The following is a 24,448-nucleotide window of genomic DNA, read 5'->3' as shown; positions in this document are numbered from 1 at the left end:
GACAAAGGACAGGTGGAGGGTGGTGGGAGAGCGCTTGGTGTCTTCCCCGCCTGGGCCCGTTGGCCAGCAGGCAGCCCCGCAGCCAGCTTGTCTCCTCCCTCTGTTCATCCCCGGCCCCCTGGGGCGGCTGCCCTCAGAGCTGATCGGGTGTCAGAGCGGAGCACTTGGAGCTGCTGGTGTGAGCTGGTGGCCCGGCTGGGAGCAGGTAACTGGAGCCCGCAGTGGGCGCGGAGGCCGGTGCTGGAGTCACTGGCGTTACAGGAGGTGGGAGACAGGCAGTGAGGGAAGCCTGGGATGGAGAGCCCCCTTAGGGCCTCAGCCCCTTGCCTCTGAGCCCTGGTGCGCGGGGGAAAGGAGAGGCCTGTGTGTGTCCTAGCTATGCTGACGGGCTACCCAGGCACCCTGACACACGCACGCACACACACGCACGCACGCACGCACACCACCTCCCAGCCTTTGCACTGTCTGGGGCACATACCTTCTTTAAGTGCTGCCACCCTGCTCAGCGTCCTGCCTGGCCACTGGGTCCTGCTTTACGCATCATCCCTTCTCCCAGAAAGCCACTCCCCCCCCCCTCGCCATGGGTTCCCTCCTGCCCTGGCAACTGCGGGCTCCTGTTGGGTGTCTTATTGCACCCTGATCTAGGTGTGCTGGGGACAGAGCAGAAGACATAGAGTGAGTGCTGAGTGGTAGGTTGATTGGCGGAGGGGTGGGTGAATGAATGGGTGGGTGGCAGGCGGGTAGATGGAAGAGTGATGGCTGAATGCACCGTAGGGTGGGCGGGTGGGCGTTGGGTGTGTAGGCAGGTGGCTCGGTGGATGGATGGGGAGGGGGGGGGATGAAGCATGGTTGGAGGGCACATGAAAACCCAGGCGAAGGTGAGTCGGTGGGCAGACCCAGTGGGTGGATGAGGTGCTCAGGTAGGACAGTGGGTGCGGGGGGGACGGATGGGTGAGTAGGCAGGGGTAAGGATGGCTTCCAGAATTCACGGGCAGGATGGACAGGCGACGGCCACGCCTTCACGGAAATCCCGCTCGGGGCGGCTGGGCGGTTCAGTTAAGTGTCCGACTCGTGATTTTGGCTCAGGTCGTGATCTCACGGTTCATGGGATCAGGCCCTGCGTCGGGGTGCACGCTGGCAGCGCGGAGCCTGCTTAGGATTCTCTTTCTCTCTCTCCTCTCTCTCCAAATAAATAAACTTAAAAAAAGAAATTCCACTCAAAAAAGGAAGGAATCCCTAGACTTGGCTGCAAAGATGCTTTCTGATCATCCAAGAAACAAGCCTTTGTGCTAAGAGGCCTCAGCTCTGGGCCTGGCCGGAACCAGCCCACACACTTGCCAGCCTCCCAAGCCAGGGCTGGGGCAGGGGCAGGAGCCCAGCTAGGGGGAGGGGAACCCAGCTTAGGGAGTTCAGCCTGTGGGCAACAGGCAAAGCTCATCAGAACACGGGATTTTGGAAACGGGCTGTGAAGGGTAAATAGGAGTTTGCCAGAGAAGATGGGGAAAAGCAGGCACGCTGTGCAGAAATAACTGCACAGATGAGAGCTCAGAGACCAGAGAAAGCTTTATCTGCTTTGGCAGGTGCACTTATCGAGCACCTACTGTATGCTAAGGACTTCACTGAAAACTGACCACAAGGTGGTCAAGAGGGGATCATCCCCTGTCTTTTTAAGGATGAGGAAAGCGGAACTCAGAGAAGGCAAGAGGCCTGCCAAGGACACACAGCAGTTAGGCGCCGGGGCCTCCTGTGTCTGTGTCCTGCTGTAGGGTCGAGATGGCCCAGGGAAGAGGAAGCTGTCCTTCTGAGGAGGGGGAGGCAGGACCTCCTGCTCACCAGGTCCCTCATCCCCACCCACTCTGGTGCTTCCCCAGGTGGCCTGGGTTGCGGAGAAACGCCAGACGCCGGCCATGAAGACCCTGCGGGCACGATTTAAAAAGACAGAGGTGAGTCTGAGGCCGCGGAGATGCTCAGTGTCCCCATCTTCAGGCCCCTGTGCCCCAGGCCTGGCTGAGGAGCCCCAGGGCCTTTGGAGCATTGTCTTCCGCCCCTCCCCCCATCCTTCTGGCGGCTTCAGTAGGGACCAGGCGCAGCCTCCCTGTTCAGAACCCTCCTGGGGCGCCTGGGTGGCTTAGTTGTTGAGCGTCCGACTTTCGCTTAGGTCATGATCTCGCGGTTCGTGGGTTCGAGCCCTGCGTCGGGCTCTGTGCTGACCGCCAGCTCAGAGCCCGGAGCCTGTTTCGGAGTCTGTCACTCCCTCTCTCTCTGACCCTCCCCTGCTCACGCTGTCTCTCTCTCTCTCTCCTAGAAATAAATAAAACATTAAAAAAAAAAAAAAGAACCCTCCTGTGGTTCCTCAGCCCCCACAGGTTCGAGTCTACCCCTGTGGCTCCTGTCCCCTCTCCTCCCAGTCCTGTCTACTGCCCCCTGCTGTTCAGTTTCCAGCCCCCCCCCCCCCGCCCCCGCCACCCTCTGCACGGGAAGCCCTGTCCCGCACTGCTGCCCGCAGCCCCTCCGCAGACCCCACCGTTCGGCTTCAGTCACACTTGTTCATCCCGAAGAAGCTCCAGTGGCCGCTGGCTTTTCTGGGGACTCACTTTCCTGGGGGACCCTTATCTCCTGCTTTTGAGGGTTCATGCAGCGAATGCTTGTATCAGGCGCTGTGGTAGCCAGTGAGGAGATCCCTGCCCCCTCGGAGCGGACAGCTGAGTGGGGGGTGATGAGTGCTAAACCAGGTAAACAACGAAAAGGCATGTTTGGGACCACGGAGACCGAGGACGGAAGGCAGGGGAATCGGAGCATCTAGGGCAGGGGAGATGGCTGCGGTTTTTAAGCAAGTTGTCAAGAAAGGCCTCACCAAGGAGCTGATTGAGAGCAAAGATTAGAAGGGAAAGAGGGAGGGGGTTGTGTGTGTGTGTGTGTGTTTCAAGAAATGCATCCCAGGCAGAGGAGACAGCCAGTGCAAAGGCCCTGAGGTGGGTGGGAGCTGGCTTCCCCTGCAGCCATTCCTTGGACTGTGAACTCCCCTGGAGAGATGTTCCTCCTTCCGTCGTACCCCCTCCAAGTCCCTGCCAGTGTGGGGGCTTGTCCAGGGCACAGATCAGAGAATCTAGGCACCCTTTTGTGCCTGGCCTGGGTCAGGCTTGACTTCACACAAACCAAATTCTGGAGAGGTTAAGTCGCCTCGCCCAGCCACGGAGCAGAGGGCCGATGGCGAGATTCAGACCCCGCTGCCCCCCCGCCCCCCGCCTGGAGCCTCCCTTGGTCTTTCCACCCACCATGTGGCGGACCCTCCCCATGTGGCAGGCGTGGCCCCCACAACCAGACAGCGCTGGAGCAGAGCCTGGGAAGACAGGGAAGACTCAGATGAGTGAAGGGACACCAGGAAGGGACAGGGGCCAGTGCGGGCAAAGATTGGGAGGCTGGGCCGGGCCTGGATGATTCAGGGCATCAGGGGATGACAGCAGGTGCCTGTGGCTGGGGCGGGGAGCAGAGACACAGGCCAGCGGGTGCTGCCCGGCCAGCTGGGTGGCTGCGAGTGTCTGTCACCAGCCCCCTGTGGCCCCTCCGTTTTCCCAACTCACCTTATTTATTTCCGTTAGTGATTAAGCTTAACGTCCCTTTTCCTTTTACGTATTTTAATTTAAATCCTATGGGGTAGGAGCTTTTATTATCCCACTTTATAGGTGAGGTGAGGAGAGGAGGCCCAGAGAGGTTAAGGAAGTTGCCCAAGGTCACACAGCTAGGAAGTGAGACACCACACTTCCGCCAGGTCGGGGTAGTCTGTCGACTGAAAAGAGAGAGGTAGGGAGAGGGAGACACAGAGACAGAGATAGAGACACAGAGTCAGGAATAAATGGTGGTCAACTCCCATCAAATGTGACACCGAGTCAGTTTCATTCATTCTGGAAGGATCCTAAAATTCTTCAGCCTGTTTGGAATCAGTTCCTAAGTTGGACTGTTCCCCCTTCCCCACCCAAGAACTCCTGAAATGTTGTAGCCGGTGGTGAACCAAACCGTATAATTGTTTAATTTCAAATATTGAAGTCAAATCCTTCAAAACCTGTGCAGCTAAAAAAAAAAACCCAGACTCCTAATTTGGGACGTGGGTGTGTTAGGCGTCTCACACAGGTATGGGGGTGAGGGGTGGAGGGCACACAGGGGTGTCTGGGGTGTCTGGGAGGCAGGGAGGAGGCTGGGGAGAGAGGCCTGGGGGCTCAGGGGGCAGAAGGGGGAGAGGCTTGTGCTCCGTACCCCCATCCGGCATCTCACTGTCCCTCCCTCCCCCTGCGGCTCCAGTTTCTGGGCAGGAGTCAGGTTCCGGTTTTGTTCTGTCCGCTCCCCCTCCCCCAAGGGAAGAAAGAAAACACCGTGACTTCGTGACTGCAGACAGACAGACACCCCTCCCCCTCCCCCCGTGTCTCTCTCGGGACTTGGCCTTCCCAATTCTCAGCACACAGTCCAGCCACCACACCCTTGCTCAGTCCTTCCCCGCTCCTTTCTGCTTCTTTTTCTTTTTAATGTTTATTTTTGAGAGAGAGAGAGCGCCCCCCCCCCCCGCCCCAGTGCAACGGTGCGCAGGGGAGGGGCAGAGAGTGGGGGACAGAGGAGCCCAAGCGGACTATACTGCTGTCAGCACAGAGCCCGATGCGGGGCCCGAACTCATGAACCGCGAGATCATGACCCGAGTGGAAGGCTGATGCTCAGCTGACAGGCCCCCCAGGCCCCCCCCCCTTCTGCTCCTTTAATACCAGCCTTTTCTTCAAGTCCCCAACACATCGTGGTACCTGCTCTGAGCCTTCTTGGAACCCTTCGGGGCCTCAGTTTTTCTATCTGTAAGATGGGATTTAACTGGAGCCGTGAGCCTAGTCCTGGGCTCCCCCCTCCCACCCCCGCCTCTCCATTATTTCAAGTTTTAGAAAAACCTCACAAGCAAGAAGATGGGAGTTTTTAGAGACCCACGGAGTCCCAGTTCCTCAGTGCTTCTTGGAAAGTCTGTCCCTCATTTTCATTCTCCAGAGTCACTATTGCTTTAATTCCTTCAACAGACACTGAGTGGGCACGTGCTACGTGCCAGGCCCTGTTGTGGGTGCGGGAGATCCGCAGCTTCGCAGACCCTCACTCGGAAGGGCCCCAGTTTGGTTTCATGCTCTCTTCTCACCATCTGGAAATTCCTAATAATTTCTGAACAGGTCGCCCAGCACTGTCATCCTGCACGGGGCCCCGCAAAGTCTGCACCCGGTGTCCGCTGCGGATTCAGGAGTGCCTGGCGGGGGGGGGGGGGGGACAAAATTCCTGCCCGTGCAGAGCTGACATCCTTGGGGGGGCAGAGATCGAGGGGAAGCAACGTATCGGGAGGATACACAGTGTGGCATCCGCTCGTAAGAACGGGGGAGAAAAACCCTGCTAATAAACCCTCTTCGGGTGACGTCCAGTGTAGCCCATAGGAGGGGCACAGCCTTGTAGACATTGGGGGAGGGGGATGCTCTAGGCAGAGGGCGCCGTGGGAGTCCAGGCCAGGGCTAGGAAGGAGGCCACCGTGAAGGGTCCGACCAGGGGACCCGTAGGGGAGATGAGCTCAGGAAGTTGGGGCTACCGTGTAGAGCAGGGGTGGGCAGACTGTCCCCGTGAAGGGCCAGGCGGTAATATTTTTGTCACCAAGGGCCCTCAGACCTCAATTCTGCCAAGGGCTCCGTCCCGCTGAAACGTTATTTACGGACATGAAATGTGGATTTCATGTCATTGTCATACCTCCCATCAAAGATATTGCTCTCCTTTTGATCGCCCCCCCCCCAACGACTTATATAAGTGTAAAAACCATTCTTAGCTCTTAAGCTACGTGAAGCCAGGGAGGGGGCGGAGTGGGATGTGGTCCCGGGGACCAGTTTCTGTAGAACCTGTGGGCCCCGGAGCAGTCCGGATTTTACGCTGAGTGAGGCTGTGGAGGCTGCTGGGCAGAAGGAAGGTGGGAGCCAAGGGCAGAAGCCAGGAGACCAGGGAGGAGGCACCCGGAGATGGAGCCCGCGGTGATGGGGCTGGACCACAGGCAAGCCGGGGTACGTGGATGGAGTTTGCAGGGTTGGCTGGTGGGCCGGGCGCGGCGTGAGAGAGAGGAGGGTGGTGATGTCAAGACTTGGCCCGGCCCCCTGGGGGGATGGTGGTGCCCACATGCGCTTCGGGGGCTTTCGAGGGGTGTCTGCGTGAGCTTGCACAGAATCCAGAGCAAGGCACTTGGAGATCCGAGGCCTGAGCCGGGAGATGCATTTCGGTCTCCTCTGTGGGCGCGCCCGAGAGGGGCACTCTGCCTCTGGGTGTGAGGGGCGGGAGCCCTCAACACCCACCCCTCCCCAACTGCTTAGTACCGAACTCTCCATTTCCCTGCCTCACCTCTCCTTCCTCCTGCTCAAAGGTGTCCAAGAAGAATCACAGGCAGATCTTGCCTCCCAGGAGCCCGAGCCATGTCTGGGGACATCTGTGGTTGTCACACTGGGGGTACTCCTGGCATCAAGTGGGTGGGGGCCAGGGATGCTGCTCAGCACCCCCCCAGTACCCATGCAGCCCCCCAGCAGGGAACGATCTGGTCCCAATCTGGCCCCAAATGTCCGCAGTGCCTCAGTGGAGGAGCCCGGCTTTACGCTGTCTGTTGAGTTATCTGCCCCGTTGAGCGGTTGGGGAATTGAGCCCCAGAGAAGGGGCGTGACTAGCCCAAAGCCACACAGCGTGCAGAACAGACCCAGCTGGAGTCAGGCCCCCTCCTCCTGTCTGCAGCCACTGCCGCTAAACTCAAGTTCCGGAAGGCCATGTCTGTACTCCTCCCTGCTCTCTCCCCTCATCCCTGTGTCCTCCTCCACCCCCACCTCTGCTGGCCCCTTTGGGAATCTGCAGCCACAACATCCTGCCTTTTGGAACGTTTATTGGGCCCCCCTCATGTCCCACATTCCTGGTTCCCCGCTCCTTCTGGGGACACACCTCTTCCTCTGCCCTACCCTTAAGTTACGACCCCCATCCACCTGGTCCTGGATCAGGGCACAGGTAACGGGGCTGGTTGGGGCGAGCGATAATTTCAGTTTCTCCTGAACACGATCTTGTCCCTGCAACCCCTCCCCCCCAACTCCTGCCCATCCTCCAAGTTTCAACGCAGATGCCCTCTCTTCTGGGAAGCCCTCCCAGACTACCCAGTGTCAGGAGTCCTCTCTGAGCTCCCAGCTGGCCTGGGCTGCCCCCGTCACAGCCCGATCACCCTGGGTCAGCAATCCATGGGTGTACATGTCTCCCCGGGGACCCCGGTGATAGCGGGGACATTGTCTCGTCACCGCGGGGCATCCCCCGGGAGGACAAATGGAGTCAGTAAATGAAATGCACGTGGCTCAGAGCGCCTGGCCTTGTGAGTCGTTCATTCACTCAACAAACATTTATCGACTCTCGCACCCCACCCTGGGGCGCCAGGTCTGTGCCAGGAAGGCCTCAGCCTGGCCCTGCGGTCAGGGGGCTCCCAGTCTGAGAAAAACACCCGCGAACAGACCCCACCAGCCCCTTGGAGGAGCCGTGTGCATCTACGGCCGGTGTCCCCAGGATCCAGCATGAGCTGTGCACATGGGCTGAAGCACATCTTTGGTGAATGAGTCCGTGTTTATTGAGCACTTACTATGTACCGGGCACCGGGGAGGGCTTCACGTAGTTATGCCGTTAGTCCTCTGGAAAACACTCTGCGCGCGGTAGCTACTGTTTGTTTTGAACCCCATTTTCCAGATGAGGAAGGTGAAGTCCAAAGCAGGTAAGCAAGTACCCTGGCTGGGTCGTGTAGGCGGTAAATGTGGGGGGTCGGGGTGCAGGGCCCTGGATTCAAACTCGAGTTCGTCAGACCGCCGGGTCCCACTGGTGCGAGAGGGAAGGAATGATGGCGCGGCGGCAGGGGGAGGCTGTGTCCGCCGAGAGGGCGGAGGCCCGCAGGCACCTGCGACCCGCACCAGCCCAGCCGAGGCGCAGACGACGCAGGCGGATCCCCGGAGACCCAGTGCGCAGCCCGCGGGGGAGGGGCGGGCGGGCCCCGTTCGCCGCACCCGCCTCCCCGCAGGAAAGTCAGGTAGCGCCCGGGCCGCACTCCGCCCCCAGAGCCCCTCCCCTCGCCGGCACGACCCCGGCCCTGGGGGCGGGGCCTCCGGGCCCTCGCCCCTACAAGCCCCGCCCCCAGGCCCCTCCGGCCTCTCCCCTTCGACCCGCCCATCCCCGCCCACCGAAGCCCTCTGCCCCGCCCCTCCCGCCCCGCCCCCGACCCCCACCAGCCCCTCCCTCCGGGTCCCTCCAGCCCCGCCCCCGACCCCCTCCGGGTCCCTCCAGGCCATCCCTCCGGGTCCTCCCGCCCCTTCCCCAGCCCCGCCCCCGGCCCCCCAACCCCTCCTTCCGAGTCCCTCCAGCCCCGCCCCGCCCCGCCCCCCTCCAGCCCTTCCCTCCGGGTCCCTCCAGGCCCCCTGCCTTCGACCCCTTCAGCCCCATCTCCGGCTCCCTCGGGACCCGGGACCCCGGCGCCCCTGCCCCGCCCTCAGGCCCCCTCTAGCCCCGCCCCCAGCCTCTCCCAGTGCTTCCCTCCAGCCCCTCCCTCCGACCCCCTCCAGCCCTTCCCTCCGGGTCCCTCCTGGCCCTTCCCCCAGCTCCCTCCCGCCCCTCCCTCCGGCCACCTCCGGCCCCTCCCGCGGGCGCCCCTGCCCCTCCCTCCGGGCCCCCCTCCCCACCCCCCCCGGCCCGGGGGCCTCCCGGAGCACCGAGCCGGGCACCTGGCGCCCTGGCCGCCATGAAGCAGCTGTGCGTGTGCGCCACCGCCTCCTGCGCGGTAGGGCCAGGGGAGGGGGCGCGGGAGCGGGCGGGGCTCGGGGCCTTGCTCTCCCCTCCCTGCCCCGCCCCTCCCCGCCCCTGGCTGGGCCAGGCCTGGACCCCCGCCCCCGGACCCGGGGACGGACCGGCAGTGAGGGCAGGGGGCAGAGGCTGCGGGCTGGACATCTGAGGAGACTTGGGCATGTTTGCGGAGGCAGCTCTGAGAACAGAAGGGGACCCTGGAAAATTTAGAGGGCGTTTGGCGGGACGGTTTCGGGGACCAGTTTTGGGTGGGTTCGTTTGAGAGGATAATGTTAAGGAACGGTTTTCGGGAAATATATTGACATTTGGAGAGTAACCTCGGAGAACATTCAGGGATTTATTTTTTTTTTTTGGAAGGACATTTTTAGGACTTGTTGGGGTCATTTGGGGGGACGAATTTGGAGAAATTTCAGGAATTTGGGGAAGACATTTTGGAATGCATTTCACGCTGAGGTTTCTTGGAGAACAGATCTTGGGACATTTGGGGGACAAGTGTGGCATTTCAGGGACAGTTTAAGAAGGATAGATGACGATGGTCCTGGAGACATTTAAAGGAACCCACTTAGGGGTTCCCACGGGAAGGTATTGGAGATGGGGGTGATGTTTGGAAAGGTGGCTTTCACTGAAGGGCTGGCTGGGGACAATTTCTGGGAAGATGCTGGGGGCTGATCCGGGGAGAATTTAATGGGACAGTCATGTAGTGGGTGTTGTATGGACCTGGGAGCAGACGCTGGGGATGTAGGCTGGGCAAGGCCGTCTCAGACCCCTGCCCAGGACTACCTCCCCCTGCAGCTGTGGCTCAGCCCCACTGACCTCGGCTCCTGCCCGCCTCGCGGCCCCTGCCCCATCCCGAAGCCGGCAGCCAGAGGCAGGCGCCAGGCAAGTGCCCAAGGGCGGGCAGTGAAGCCTGGAGCCCCAGCCAGGGGGAGGAGGGAGGGGGCAGTGATCACCTGGCCCCACTCTCCTCTGGGTGCGCCCTGCAGAGCCAGGAGTGGGGCAAAAGTGACGAGCGACTGCTCCAGGCCGTGGAGAACAACGACGCAGCACGCGTGGCCACTCTCATCACCCGCAAGGGGCTGGTGCCCACCAAGCTGGACCCCGAGGGCAAGTCCGCGTGAGTGCCCCGCCCTGGGAGGCTGAGGGACGAGGGGTGGCCTTCCTGCAGCTGACCCCTGGCCTCTGACCTCCAGATTCCACCTGGCTGCCATGAGGGGTGCAGCCAGCTGCCTGGAGGTGATGCTGGCACAGGGCGCCAATGTCATGAGCACCGATGGGGCAGGTACTGCCTGCTGGGCCCTAGGGGAGGGGGGAGGAAGTGAGACCAGGGGCTCAGCCTGCACGTCCCGTCAGGCCCCGCTCCATGGCTTCAGCGACCTGCTGAAGAAGCAGGGGTTGCTTTCGGTGCCCCCCAGGGAGGCACAGGGACATGTCAGGCCGCAGTGCGCAAGAACAAAGGCTGTGCTGTGGCACCAAGCAAGGTGAGTGGACAGCCTGTGGGCGGGCAGTGGCCAGGACTCAGGTAGTGGTTAAGTCAGAGGGAGTAGCTGGAACAGAGGATTACCTGAGCGTGCGAAGTACCTGGGGGCGGGAGAATAACAAGTGGAATTGGGGGGGAGGTAGTTGGGGTTTAGGGGTAGGGCTCTGAAGGGATGTCTGAGATAGAATGCGTGGCCAAAGGGAACAGTTGGGGCTCAGGAGGTAAACGAACGAGGGGTGGGGCACAGCCCTGGCTGAAACTCTGGGGCATCGTAGGAGGCATAGGAGCCAGGGTGTGTGGCGCAGCTGGGGGTTCGTATCGACGACAGGGGAATTGGTAGCCTGTGGAATGGCAAGGGCTTATGGATTCGCAAGGGCATACAGGACCAACGGATTCTGAGGGGCATTACTGGAGCGGCAGTGACGTTGAGCTTGGAGAGTGGCTGGGGGCCTGGAGAGTGGCTGGGGGCGTGGGGAGTGGCTGGGTCGTGGGGCCTGAGAAGGGGAGGGTGTGGAGCGTACTTGAGATGAGAATGTCTGGGATACAGACTACCTGGGGCCTGGAGAGTCTCCGGCTACAGGGAGAAGCACCTGGGGGTTGGGGAGAAACTCATCGCAAATAGCTGACACAGATTTGGGGAGCAGCCAGAAGCTCCTTGAAGATGTGGAACCCCAGCAAACCCTCCTTGCCTTTCAGGTTACAATGCCCTCCACCTGGCGGCCAAGTATGGGCACCCACAGTGCTTGACGCAGCTGCTGCAGGTCATTCACTTCCTTGTGTCAGATACTCCCCTGACCTGAGATACTCCCTTCCCCTGACTACCCCTGAGTTCTCGCAGTTCCCTGAACGGCAACCCCCGCCCCTATCAGACACCCCCTGAATCCTGGGTAGGTCTTAGCCTCCTTTACTCCTGAGCCCCAGCTACTCCCTGGACAACCAGCGACTCCCTGAGTGTCCAGATACTTCACACACCCAAGATACTCCCAAGACCAGGGATCTCCTGAGCCCCAGCCTCTCCCCAAACCCTAGGTAGTTCCTGAGCTGCAGCCACTCTCGGAGCTCTCGTCCAGCCCCCAAGCCCCCAGCTGCTCCTGAGCTCCCAGTGATGCCCTTCTTGTCACCAGTTTTCATGAAAGCCGAGAGAGCCCCTTGGGAGTTCCATGAGGAGACGGGCTCCGCGGAGCAGGCATGGGGGAGGGAAGAGAGGGTTAGGCAGGGGCCCTGAAATCCAGCAGAGCTCAAGGGGCAGGTCCCAGTTCCTGGAGAGCCTCGACGACCCACACGCCTCCCTCCCCAGGCGTCCTGCGTGGTGGATATCGTGGACAGCAGTGGGTGGACAGCCTTGCATCATGCAGGTGGGTGCTGCCCAGCCTCGCCCTGCCCACCATGACCCAGAGGGTGCTGGGCTTGGGATTATGCTACCCCGGGTCCTGGGGGACTGACCATGAGCTTCTGCCTCCTTCCTCCTTTTTCCTCGCCGAGTACCTGCTGTGTGCACGTCCCTGGGGCTCAGCATTAATCCTCACCAACACTTGGAGCCCCGGACGGGCACCCCATTGGACAGGCAAGCCGATCGAGGTTCACCCACGAGAAAGTGGGGAGGACTCAGGCTGTGTGACCCCCTAGTACCAGGCCTGGGTGAGAACGACGGCGGTGGGAAGGGCAGTGACCAGAGTGCGGCCTCAGGAAGGCCAGAGATCCATCCTTCATAATCACTGGATCCAAACTCCTTCCTGAGGGAGGTCAAGAGACCCGCCCGCCTGAACCAGAATCCAACCCAGCATCCGTCCACCATGCCCATGAGATCAGGGAATGACTTTCACTAATGACTCAAGAAATGTGTGACGTTTTGGGAACACAGAATAAATTTGGATTTGCTTGGGGGGTTTTAACCGCCGAGTAGAACTTCCCGGCAGTTGGAGTGTGCTGCCACCTAGTGGCCAGACTCTGGAAGCTCACCGGGGCGCTTCATTCAGTAAATCTTTATTAAGTCCCTGCCCTGTATGGGACTCTGTTGTAAGCACTGCGATTGCAGCAGGAAACCAAATGCCGCACCCCCTCGAGCACACGGCAGGTAATCAGATAGAGCTTGTTGACGTTTCCAGTGACGGCATGAAACCCTCCCTTCCTTCTTTGAGGCTCTGGACATACACACAGCCTCCCCCAGCCTCCCCCTTCCTTGACCTTACCAGGCTTCCTCGCTTCACGGCTCTTGCCTCCTCAGAAACCGCTACCCTCCTCCTTTTCACCTTCAAGACTCAGAACTCAGATCAACCCCCCGAGAAGGGCGCCCAGTCCCGGCTGACGTCTGATCCCTCCAGGAAACATTAACCGTCTCTGACGTTTGGTCCATGGGAGGCATAAAACGCTGCCTAAAGCAGAGAGAGGAGATGCAGAAAAATTAGCCAAAACGTCCACCTTAAAAGAGAGCCGTGGTGGACCGTGGAAAGGACTCGGGACAGGGAGTTAGCAGGCCTCATCCTGGCGCTGGCTCTTACCCTGCTGGCTGACCACGGACCCGGGTGGCCCTCAGTTTCCTCTTCTGTAAAATAGGGAGTCATACCTTTGCTATTGCCTCCCAGGGAAGGTAGGAACTTCTCATGAAATGAGGGGTAAGAATCACACGAGGCAGAAGGCCGGAAAACATCTGAACCTTGCCCTACCCCCCCCCTCTTTTTCCAGCGGCCGGTGGGTGCCTTTCCTGCTCAGAAGTGCTTTGCTCCTTCAAGGCACATCTGAATCCCCGAGATCGGGTGAGCGTCTGGGACCTTTTGGGGAACGATACTGTCCTTGAGCCACACTGTCACCAAGTGGCAGCGTCCCGGGCACCCTTTAAAAAGTGTAAAAAGGTCTGGAGTGAAGTTCGGGGGCAGTCACAGAGGTTTGCCTGCCTCCCAAGGTCAGCCTCTCTCATATTTTGTTTCCTCCTTCCCCGGAATTCCCACCAGTCAGGTACGACGCCCCTTATCATAGCCGCTCAGATGTGTCACACAGATCTGTGCCGCCTCCTTCTGCAGCAGGGGGCTGCCGCAAATGACCAGGACCTGCAGGGCAGGTGAGTATCTTCCATCCTAATTAGCCCTTTGTATGCTGTGTGACCTTGGGCAAGCCTGGGGGGGATCTTGTTGCGTCTTCCCCCCCCACCCCCCCAACGCAGCCTGGGTCTGGAGGAGGGCCTGGGGGGTTGGGAATGTCCTCACTCCCTCAGCAGCGCCCTCTCCTGGTAGGACAGCCCTGATGCTGGCCTGCGAGGGCGCCAGCCCCGAAACGGTGGAGGTGCTTCTGCAGGGAGGGGCCCAGCCGGGCATCACCGACGCCCTGGGCCAGGATGCTGCTCACTACGGCGCCCTGGCCGGAGACAAACTCATCTTGCACCTTCTGCAGGAGGCAGCTCAGCGCCCCTCGCCAGCCAAAGCGATTTCAAACACGTCCCCATCACCTCTTCCTCCTCTTCCCTTTCTCGGCCGGAGAAACTTTCAAGGTACCCCTGTTTACTGCATCATAGAAGCACATCTCCCCAGATGCTACTCAGAACAGTTTCAAGGATCCCCGGAGCTTTTAGAACAGCCTGGGGGTCCATTCTGCTTGCCTGGGTCATCCTCGCTCTCTGATATGTGCCTTTCCTGAGAATGGGCACCCTGTACGCGCCCCAACCTGGAGGTCCCCCTGTCCTCCCCTGTTGAGAGTTTCAAGGTCCCTCCTATCAGCCTCCGCAAAGGGAGTCGAGTCGTACTTTCAAAGTCCTGATTCTTGGGGAGTGGGAGCCCGCCCCGCCCTAAGTCCCTCGGGCTCCCTAGCGCCCTTCCTTGGGCTGGGAATGGAGCCCCTAAGACAGAGTGCCTGACCCTGCTTCCCTCTCTCCCCTGCCCTCCTAGAGGATGACTCAGGCGAGGCATCATCTCAGGTACGGGTCCCTAAGCAGCCAATGAGCCCCCTCCCCTGCGCACGCCACCTTCCCGTGTGTCCCACGCTTTATGGGGAGAGAAAGAAGAGATGGAGTTCTGTCCCAGGGCTGGGACTAGGAAGACCTGTGTGGGACGAAGGCTACTTTCAGGGTCTGCTGTCACCAAGTGACAGCAGCATCTACGAGCTCTCCGAACTGGGTGAGGACACTGGGGGGAGGGGCCCAAATCAGGGGGCTGGGGTGGTAGAGGGAACCGAGTCTGCTGAGGGCTGGTGACGTCAGGGAAGGAGGCAGGTCGGGGCTCTTTCTGTCTCCCAGCCCTACGGCATCTCGGCTCCACAGGGAAGGGGAACCTGTAGACAGTTCGGTCCAGTACCAGGTACCAAGGCACAAAGAGAAGGTGAGAGCAAAGCATAAGGTCTGGAACTTTCAGGAAAGATGCCCCTTTGAAGCCGGGATAAGTGAGGCCCAGGGACTAGCTCAGGCTCACACGGGAAGCGAGGGCAGGCGCTGAGGCTGACGGCGGCCCGGTGCATTTGGGTGGGAGGCCGGCAGGTCCCCCACTGCTTCCTCCACCCCTTCCCCCAGAACTCTGTGTCCAGCCATGAAAAGCGAGGGGCTCCCAAGAAGCGGAAGGCGCCTCAGCCCCCCGCCAGCATCCCCGTGCCGGTGAGAGAGGCCGTGGGGGAGGAACAGGGGGCAGGCAGGCGGGGACACGGTCTGGCTCAGGGAGGGGAGGGGACAGCCCCTCGGCCTCCTGTGAAGGGTCCCCGCGTTGGGGGAACAGGATGACCGCGAAGCCTATGAGGAGATCGTGCGGCTGCGACAGGAGAGGGGGCGGCTGCTGCAGAAGATCCGGGGCCTGGAGCAGCACCAGGAACGGAGGAAACAGGAGGTGGGGGCCCCAGAGGCACAGGCCTGGGGGAAGCCTGGGGCGCAGTGCAGTTTTGTGGGGAAGACTCCCCCTATCTCTCCTGGCTGCCTCCTTCCTCTCTCCCCCCTCACTCACTCTGCTCCAGCCACACGGGCCTCCTTGTTGCTCCTTCAACACGCCAGGCCTGGTCTTGCCCCCGGACCTTTGCACGCACTATGCCCTCTGCTTGGAACACTCTTCCTCCAGAAACTCCTCTGGCTCCCTTCCTCTTTTCCTTTAGGTCTTTGTCCAGAAATCGCTTGCCAAAGAAACCTTCCCTGTCCACCTTATATAAAATTGTGACACCCCCGACTCACTTCCCAGTTCCCTTCATTTTTTTCTTTCTCTCTTTTTTTAAATGTTTATTTATTTATTTTGAAAAAGAGCATGAGTGCGGGCATGTGTGAGGGAGGAGGAGAGAAAGAGGGAGAGAATCACAAGCAGGCTCCTCACTGTCACCGCAGAGCCCGACACAGGGCTCGATCCCACAAACCATGAGATCATGACCTGAGCCAAAACCAAGAGTTGGACGCTCAAACGACTCAACCCCCCAGGCGCCCCGAGTTCCCTTTATTTTTACTCAAAGCGCTTACTGCTATTGGACATGCTGTGGATTTTATTCACGTTCACCCATTTGACTACATGCCGGTGAGCATAGGCGTGGATGACCGTGATGGGCTCACAGAAGACAACTGATAAATGTTTGTTGGATGAGCGAATATTTGAGTGAAGCGGTGAATGAAGGAGCGGCCCCAACAGGGTCTGACACTGAATAAATACTTTGTAACGAGTCAGGGGGCAGAGCAGGGCTGGGTGCGCGGGAGGTGACGTGCGGGTGTCTGTGGTCCGATGAAGGGCTACTAAGCAGAAGGTGGAGAGGGGCGGTCCCCCCACCCAGATTCAAGCCCCGTCCCCTCCTCTTCCCGTCAGCTGCCAGAGGCAGAGGCCAGCTCCCTGCACAGCCTGGAGAGACAGGTAGGTGGGAGCTGTGGGGAGAGCCAGCCCTGTCAGCCGCCCGCCCCCCAACTCCTCCGGGAGGCTGGCCCAGCCCCCCACTGCCCTCCTTCCAGGTACAAGAGCTGCAGCAGCTGCTGGCGGAGAAGCAGGAAGAGAAGGAGAGCCTGGGACGCGAGGTGGAGAGTTTGCAGAGCCGGTTGTCCCTGCTGGAGGTGGGCGGGGCTCTAGCGGGCGGGGCTCTAGCCGGCTGGGGGTGGGCGGGGCCTCTCCCCGTCTGCAGCTACATGGCAACCACAGCAATACACACAGGTCTCTCATGCCGCAAACACATATGCAAGAGTCAAAGGTACAAACGCGCCATCACAGGCGACATGCCCACACCCACAGACACACGTACGTACACAAAATGGGCACTTCTCAACACGTGTAGCCTGTATACACAGAGATGAACAACCACGCTCACCCACACGTGGCCCTGCATGTATATACTCGCGCATGCACAGCAGACGCTTTCATTCAATCACATGCAGATGACACAGCCACAAATACGTGTACACGTGCATGTAGTTCCCAAACTAGTTCGTACACAAACATACCTATGTAGGTAAGCATGCTCACACACACAGGCACACACAGGTTGAAACAGTCACACACACACACACACAACAGACTAAAACAAGCACAAAATCACACATGGTCCCAGGAGCTCACACGGGAGCACGCCACACACACGTGCTCACCACAGACCCACAGACCCTGAGTGGCCTGATCCGGGACTCATGAGCAGACACGTGACCCCAGCGTGGCATCACAGACACGCCCCACACGCCCAGGCCGCACATAACAACCCCAGTCACTGGAATATGGTCGCAGTGGTGGGGCTGCTCACTGCTGCTCCTGGGGCCCAGCAGAGCCCCACCGCACACAGTCGGCACTGAGTAAACACTGTGGGCCAAATACAGCCCGTCTGATGCCTGTGAGGAGCAGAGGAGACACCTGAACGCCCCTGTCCACTCTGAATTGGGCGGGGGGAGTCTTGGGGATGGGAAGGGGGCAGGACCCGAGCTGGACCCCGTTCCCCCGCCCCCAGAATGAGCGGGAGAACACGAGCTATGACGTGTCCACTCTGCAGGATGAGGAGGGGGAACTGTCTGACTTTCCAGGTGAGCCCCCACCCCGTCCACCCTCTCTGCCCACCTTGTCCCTGGGTTCCCCGGGAAATGGGGGCCTTGACCCACAGGCATGGAGAGAGTTTGAAGCTGGGAGGGAGGTCAGCCCTCCCCCACCACTCCAGAACCCCAGTTCCCGTCCCTGTGGCCTGGGACCCTCGGGGCTGACTCTGTGTGCCCACCAGGGGCCGAGGCTCTGCTCTCCACACGGCCACGCTCCTCAGCCCGGGAGCTCCTGGCCTCCCTCCAGGAGCAAGTGGCTGCGCTCACCAGACAGAACCAGGAGCTCATGGAGAAGGTCCAGGTGGGGAAACTGAGGCACAGGAGGGTGGGGTAGGGACAGATCTGAGGATCTGAGGGATTGTTCCCCAGGGGAGGGGAGGGAGAGGTCAGTGTCGGTGTGTGGCTGAGTCTGTGAGCAGGGAAGGTGGCGAGGCCACTCCGTGCCTCCATGGCCCCAAGCTCCCACCAGCTCCCTGCTACTACCTCCCAGATCCTGGAGAGCTTTGAGAAGGATGAGATGGAGGTAAACGGCTCAGCCGAGGTCATCCCCCTGGCCCTCTATGACTCTCTCCGGGCTGAGTTTGACAAGCTTCGCAGGCAGCACGCCGAAGCCCTGCGGGCACTGGAGCGACAGGAAGCACGGGGGGCCCCTGGAGAAGAGGAGGTGGCCTCTGGGGAGGGCAAGGGCACGGGAGTCAAGACCACCAGGGATGGGCCAACAGAAATGGGGCTTAATGGCACCACGGCTCCAGGAACCAAAGTTAATGGAGCTGAGAACACAGACGAGGAGGCTGCTGGAGATGAAACTGTGGAGGCAGCATCCACGGGGGCCGAGGCCACAGAAACAAAATCCACGGGGGCCGAGGCCACAGAAACAACACCCACAGACACTGAGGCCACAGGAACAACACCCACAGACACCGAGGCCACAGAAACAAAATCCACAGGGGCCGAGGCCACAAGAACAAAAACCACGGGGGGCGAGGCCACAGAAACAGAGGCTCCGGAGGAGGGAGGAAACCCAGAAACAGAGGCCACAAAGCCAAAAGCCGAAGAACCAGAAAGGAAGGCCGACGGAGTGAGTGGTGTGGAGGCTGAGCTTAGGGGCACAGAGACCACGCCCCCGGAGGCCGCAGGAGTGGGGGCCCCAGCCCCGAGGGGGCCCCCGGGCGCAGTCCTGCACCCTGGCGCTGCGGAGGCCTCGGAACAGCTGCAGGCGGAGCTGGAGACCAGGATCCGTGGCTTGGAGGAGGCCCTGCGGCAAAGGGAGCGAGAGGCGGCCGCCGAGCTGGAGGCGGCCCACGGCAAGCGCCAGGCGGCCGAGGCCGAGGCCGGCCGGCTCCGAGCGCGGGTGCGCGAGGCCGAGGGGTGCGGAGGCTCGGGCGGCGGCGGCGGCGGCGGCGACGCGGGGCAGCTGCGGGCCGCCCTGGAGCAGGCCCGCGAGGACCTCCGAGGCCGGGACTCCCGGCTGCGGGAGCTGGAGGCGGCCTCGGCCTGGCTGGACGAGGCCCGCGCCGGCCGCCTGCTGGCCGAGGAGGAAGCCCGCGGCCTGCGGGCAGAGCTGGCCCGGCGCGAGGAGGTGCGGCTGGAGCAGAGCCGGGAGCTGGAGGCGCTGCGCGGGCAGCTGGCGGCCGCCGCGACCGCCGGGGAGCAGCAGCGGGCGCTGGCGGCCGAGCTGGGCAGCGCGCGGGACGCGGCCGAGGCCCGGGCCGCGGAGCTGGCGGCCGCCTGCGAGGAGGCCCGGCGGGGCCTGGCGGAGCTGCGGGAGGCCTCGGAGGCCCTGCGGCAGGCGGCCGTGCCCGCCTCCGAGCACCACCGGCTGCAGGAGGAGGCCCTGGAGCTGCGGGGCCGGGCGGCCGGCCTGGAGCAGGAGGTGGTGGCCGCGGGCAAGGAGGCCGCCCGGCTGCGGGCCGAGCTGGAGCGGGAGCGCATGGGGAGCGTGGCCCGCCTGGAGCACGAGCGCGTAGTGGGCGCGTTGCAGGCCGACGTGGCGCGGCTGGAGGGGCAGCTGGAGGAGCTGGGACGTCGGCACGAGAAAACCAGCGCCGAGGTCTTCCAGGTGAGTGCGCGCGGCCGCGGCCACGGCCACGGCTACGGCCACGGCCAGCCCCCCCCCCCCCCCCCCCCCCCCCCCCCCCCCCCCCCCCCCCCCCCCCCCCCCTGCCCGGCCTGGCGGTCCAACCTGCAGCCACACNGCGTAGTGGGCGCGTTGCAGGCCGACGTGGCGCGGCTGGAGGGGCAGCTGGAGGAGCTGGGACGTCGGCACGAGAAAACCAGCGCCGAGGTCTTCCAGGTGAGTGCGCGCCGGCACCTCCAGGACGAGCGGCAGAGGCATGTTCTGCTGGCTGCACAGCCCCCCCCCCCCCCCCCCCCCCCCGCGGGCACCCAACCAGCCTGCCCGGCCTGGCGGTCCAACCTGCAGCCACACGGTGTGGCCGCCCCATCGGTCTCGATCCTACACACCCTTGACCCCGTCAGCGTTTGCAGGTGGATGTCTGACCCTTCAGCCAGGTGGACGGCTCAGTTTGTGTTTCGTTTTAAAAAATCTTTGGGTCATTTTGACCTCATCATTCTCTACTTTAATTTTTTTTTTCTTTTTAAAATTAAAAAAAAATGTTTACATTTGTGGGACGCCTGGGTGGCTCAGTCGGTTAAGCATCCGACTTCGGCTCAGGTCATGATCTCACGGTTTGTGGGTTCAAGCCCTGCGTCGGGCTCTGTGCTGACAGCTCAGAGCCTGGAGCCTGTTTCAGTCTGTGTCTCCCTCTCTCTGACCCTCCCCTGCTCACGCGTCTCTCTCTCAGAAATAAATAAAATATTAAAATTTTTTTTAGTGTTTACATTTGAGAGAGAGAACGTGTGCGTGCACAAGCAGGGAAGGGAGGAGGGGCAGAGGACCTGAAGCAGGCTTGCACTGACAGCAGAGAGCTCCACATAGGACTCCAGCCCATGAACTATGAGATCATGACCTGAGCCGAAGTCAGGTGCTTAACCGACTGAGCCACCAGGTGCCCTGACCCCATCATTTTTCTAATGGTTCGGGCTTTCTATGGTTTGTTTACAAAACCTCTGTGCTCCCCAAGGTCACAGTTTCTCTCAGAAACATGGTTGCCTTAACTCCACAGTCATGCATACGCTTCACCTTTGAACTGTGTGTATGGTGTGAGGCAGGGAGCAGCGCCCTCTCATTGTTCTGTAACCAGTGAATTGGGCTTTTTGCCCTGATCTCCATCTGCTCTGCTGGCCCAAAATGTCCTGTGGTTCTTCCAGCTGGCCGTTTAGAGGTTATCATTTTATGATCATTTTCAATGCTTAAGCCCCAAAGTAGGAGGATGTTATGCCCAGAAGTTTTTTTTTTTTAATTTTTTTAAAATGTTTTATTTATTTCTAGGAGAGAGAGAGAGAGAGACAGCGTGAGCAGGGGAGGGTCAGAGAGAGAGGGAGACACAGACTCCGAAACAGGCTCCAGGCTCCGAGCTGGCAGTCAACACAGAGCCCGACGCGGGGCTCGAACCCACGAACCGCGAGATCATGACCTAAGCCAAAGTTGGACGCTTAACCGACTAAGCCACCCAGGCACCCCCAGAAGTTTTTTTTAAATTCATTTATTTATTTTGAGAGAGGCAAAGAGAGTGAGTGGGGGAGGGGCAGAGAGAGGGAGAGCAGGAAACCCAAGCAGACTCTGTGGTGTCCCTGCAAAGCCCAAGGTGGGGCTCGAACTCACAAACCACAAGATCATGACCTGAGCCAAGATCAAGAATCAGAAGCTTAACCAACAGAGCCCCCCAGGCGCCCCTGCCCAGGGATTTTTAATCTGATATTTTGACCCCAGTAGATTTTGATCCTGAGTTGTTGCTTTTCTTAAGGCCAGGGAATATTTTTTGGTCCCTGGTGGTGGACGTTTGAGTCCATCTTTTCTTTTAAAAAGCAAAACCAAAAACTGGTAGGTATCATAACAAAATATGTGTATTAGAAGCCACATTCACTAGTTGCTTTCAGGAAAGCATTTTCCTCTCCATGGCTCTGCTCACTCATCTCTACAACACAGATCATAACACTTCTGAATCCTCACATGAAAATTAAATAGTTTAATCTACATATGATTGTATAAGAGATCAATAAATGGTAGCCAGAATTATTATTTTTCCAAGAAAATGCTTTTTAAAATTTTTTAAATGTTTGTTTATTTTTTGAGAGAGAGAGTGATACAGAGCATAAGCAGGGGAGGGGCAGAGAGAGAGGGAGACACAGAATTCCGAGCAGGCTCCAGGCTCGGAGCTGTCAGCACAGAGCCCGACGCGGGGCTTGAACCCATGAACCGTGAGATCATGACCTGAGCTGAAGTTGGATGCTTAACCGACTGAGCCCCCCAGGTGCCCCAAAAACGCTCTTTTAAAACCAGTTAAACTCGTGATCTACTTACTAGAGTCCACAGTCCAACTTCACTATGTCCATCCGCCTCCCTACTCCCTAATTTCACCTGCCTCACCCACCACCATTGCTTTTTGGGGTAGAATTTATAAGTCTGATTTGCTTCATCAATCAGTGTGGTCGGTTTTTCTTTTTTAAGTGTAAAGTGTAGCCACTTTGTGCTAAGTAGAACCTCTACCTATTATCCTTGGTCCCCTGGAGCTATTATTTCTATAAAGGGCGATGTTCCCCCAGCCCTCACCCCGAGATCCGTTTTTGTGAGGCTAACATTGCTCTGATCTTGATATTTTTGTGAAAATGCAGTCATCGCTTGGACATTACTGTGCTTTTCATCCAAAGTCTTCTGATTTCTTTCCTTTTGTGAGAAATCTATGAAGCTTTACAACACGGAACACGAAAAGGGCATTAGTAATGTCGACAGCAAAATGACTCAAATATAGCACTTCCTGTTCTAAGCAGATGGCCTGTATCTGTTCATTTTCTCCCTGTCATCACTCTCTGAAGTGGGGGCTGTCATTACCCATATTTTATGTATGAAGAAACTGAGACACAGAGAGTTTAAGTCAGTTGTCTAAGGCCACACAGCTAGCAGGTCAGAAGTCTCTGGCAGTGTCAGAAAGTTCTTGGTGCCCAGGAAGAACCCAAACTCTCCTGAGTCAAAGTCCTTAAGATCAAAATGGGCTTGAATGTCCTCAGGCCAGAATAGAAGGGTCAGAAGACTCTGGGTTCCAGGCATCTGGGATCCACATGTCCTCAGGCCACACATGGGCTTGGGCTGCAGGTCCAGAGGGAGGCGTTGTTCATGAAGAGTGAACGGCACGCGGCCGAGGCCCAGCTGGCCACGGCAGAGCAGCAGCTGCGGGGGCTACGCAACGAGGCCGAGCGGGCACGCCAGGCCCAGAGCCGTGCTCAGGAGGCCCTGGATATGGCCAAGGAGAAGGACAAGAAGGTGCGTCCCTTTGTCCTGTGCTCAGCTGGGGGGGGGGGTTCCCAGCCCACAGAGGTTGGGGGAAATCCAAGAATGTCCCGGATGAAAGAGTCTTGGGAGATCAGCCCATTTTCCAAATGGGACATTGAGGCACAGAGAAGGGAGGGCACAACTCGGACACACGGGCTATGAATTATAACTATGGTAACATTTACTGAGCACTTACTGCATGCTAGGCCCTGTGCCATGCAGCTGACATGGATTTAATTGTCATATCAAGTTCCCATAAGATTGGTGCTTTTATTGTTCCCGTTTGAGGAAATGAGGCACAGAGAGGTGATGCCACTTGCCCAAGGTTACAGAACCATGCAGTGGTTCAGCCACCATTTGAACCCAGGTTCCCCAATTCTGGTCTTCCAGAATGAGGCTGGTTAGCAGCAGCCTGTGGCTATTGGGTTGAGTGGTTTTCACACACTGATCACTCTTTTTTTTTTTTTTTTTAATTTATTTCTGAGAGAGAGACAGCACGAATGGGAGATGGTCAGAGAGAGAGGGAGACACAGAATCTGAAACAGGCTCCAGGCTCTGAGCTAGCTGTCAGCACAGAGCCCGATGCGGGGCTCGAACCCACGAACTGTGAGATCATGACCTGAGCCGAAGTCAGACGCTTAACCGACTGAGCCCCCCAGGCGCCCCCACACACTGATCACTCTTAATTCCCTTCTAATCCCGAAAGCCAGAAGGCATCTTCATTCCTGTTTTCTAAATGAGCAAGCCGAGGCTCTGAGAGGCAAAGTGAGTGACTCAAAGTCACACACATCATGTCACTCACTGGACAGCAGATGTGATTCCCACTGCCCCAGGTGCGTTAGCATCAAGTCACCCAGCCCTAGCTCACTGTGTGACCTTGAACAAGTCACTCCACCTCTCTGAGCCCATTACTGCCTCTATAAAATGAAAATAAAATTGCGGTAGAGATTATGGTGGATTTGTTGCAGGGTCTGTCCCTCTCAGCACTAGTGACACTCAGATTGGGTCACCGTGGAGCTGTCCTGGGTGCTGTGGGGGCCAAGCAGCATCCTGGTCCCCACCCCCTCCATGCCGGAAGCACCCACAGTGTGACAGCCACAGATGTCCCCAGACATCTCCTGGAGTCCCCTGGGGGCACAACGGCCCCTGGTTGAGAACCTCTGATCTATAGTAGAATAATAAAGTTCAGCATTTATTGAGTACCTGTTGTTTGCCAGAGTTTAGATTTAACCTCGGTTCAGAAGCACAGTGACCCCCCCCCCCCAAGGTGAGAACCGTGATTCTCCTTACTTTATAGAGCAGGAAACTGAGGCTTAGAGGGGTTAAGTCACCTTCCTGAAATTTCCTGTAAGAGGGTAGGGAGGGGACCCAAACCCAGGGCTGCCCAGCCAGCCCTCCCCCGCCCCCATCCCAGCTCAACCCCAGGCCAGGCTGCTTTTGGCCTCTGGCCTTCGGGAGGGGCTGGGGCAAGATCAGCAAACTTCTGCAAAAAGCCAGAGTCCATGTTTTCGGCTCTGACCTGTCCATGAGTGGGGGTGGCCATACACCAAACACGACCACGGAATGTGGATTGGGTTGGATTTTCACATGCTATGAAATAGCATTTTTCTGGGGCGCCTGGGTGGCTTAGTTGGTTAAGTGTCCGACTTTCGCTTAGGTCATGATCTCGCGGTTCGTGGGTTCGAGCCCCGCGTCGGGCTCTGTGCTGACTGCCAGCTCAGAGCCTGGAGCCTGTTTCAGTCTGTGACTCCCTCTCTCTCTGACCCTCCCCTGCTCACGCTGTCTCTCT

General features: G+C 59.2%; 1 protein-coding gene across 1 annotated transcript in view; it reads left to right on the top strand.

The window, feature by feature from the left end:
- The first annotated feature begins 1,433 nt into the window (after window positions 1-1,433).
- Window positions 1,434-24,448, top strand: part of ANKRD24 (ankyrin repeat domain 24) — a 24,195-nt gene continuing 1,180 nt past the window's right edge. The window contains exons 1-18 of the mRNA XM_039247582.1: window positions 1,434-1,943; window positions 9,640-9,726; window positions 9,831-9,961; window positions 10,038-10,126; window positions 11,021-11,085; window positions 11,622-11,679; window positions 13,007-13,077; window positions 13,273-13,379; window positions 13,552-13,736; window positions 14,188-14,228; window positions 14,817-14,897; window positions 15,016-15,123; window positions 16,072-16,116; window positions 16,212-16,310; window positions 17,189-17,261; window positions 17,453-17,571; window positions 17,761-19,329; window positions 22,483-22,650. Coding sequence (XP_039103513.1) covers window positions 1,908-1,943; window positions 9,640-9,726; window positions 9,831-9,961; window positions 10,038-10,126; window positions 11,021-11,085; window positions 11,622-11,679; window positions 13,007-13,077; window positions 13,273-13,379; window positions 13,552-13,736; window positions 14,188-14,228; window positions 14,817-14,897; window positions 15,016-15,123; window positions 16,072-16,116; window positions 16,212-16,310; window positions 17,189-17,261; window positions 17,453-17,571; window positions 17,761-19,329; window positions 22,483-22,650 — 3,132 coding nt within the window. The 5' untranslated portion in view covers window positions 1,434-1,907. The remainder of the gene's footprint in view (window positions 1,944-9,639; window positions 9,727-9,830; window positions 9,962-10,037; window positions 10,127-11,020; window positions 11,086-11,621; window positions 11,680-13,006; window positions 13,078-13,272; window positions 13,380-13,551; window positions 13,737-14,187; window positions 14,229-14,816; window positions 14,898-15,015; window positions 15,124-16,071; window positions 16,117-16,211; window positions 16,311-17,188; window positions 17,262-17,452; window positions 17,572-17,760; window positions 19,330-22,482; window positions 22,651-24,448) is intronic.

Source organism: Hyaena hyaena, unplaced genomic scaffold (genome assembly GCF_003009895.1).
Source record: "Hyaena hyaena isolate Hyena2069 unplaced genomic scaffold, ASM300989v1 scaffold_296, whole genome shotgun sequence".
NCBI lineage: Eukaryota > Metazoa > Chordata > Mammalia > Carnivora > Hyaenidae > Hyaena > Hyaena hyaena.
Note: the sequence above shows the minus strand (reverse complement) of the source record. Positions and strands in the feature narration are given on the sequence as shown.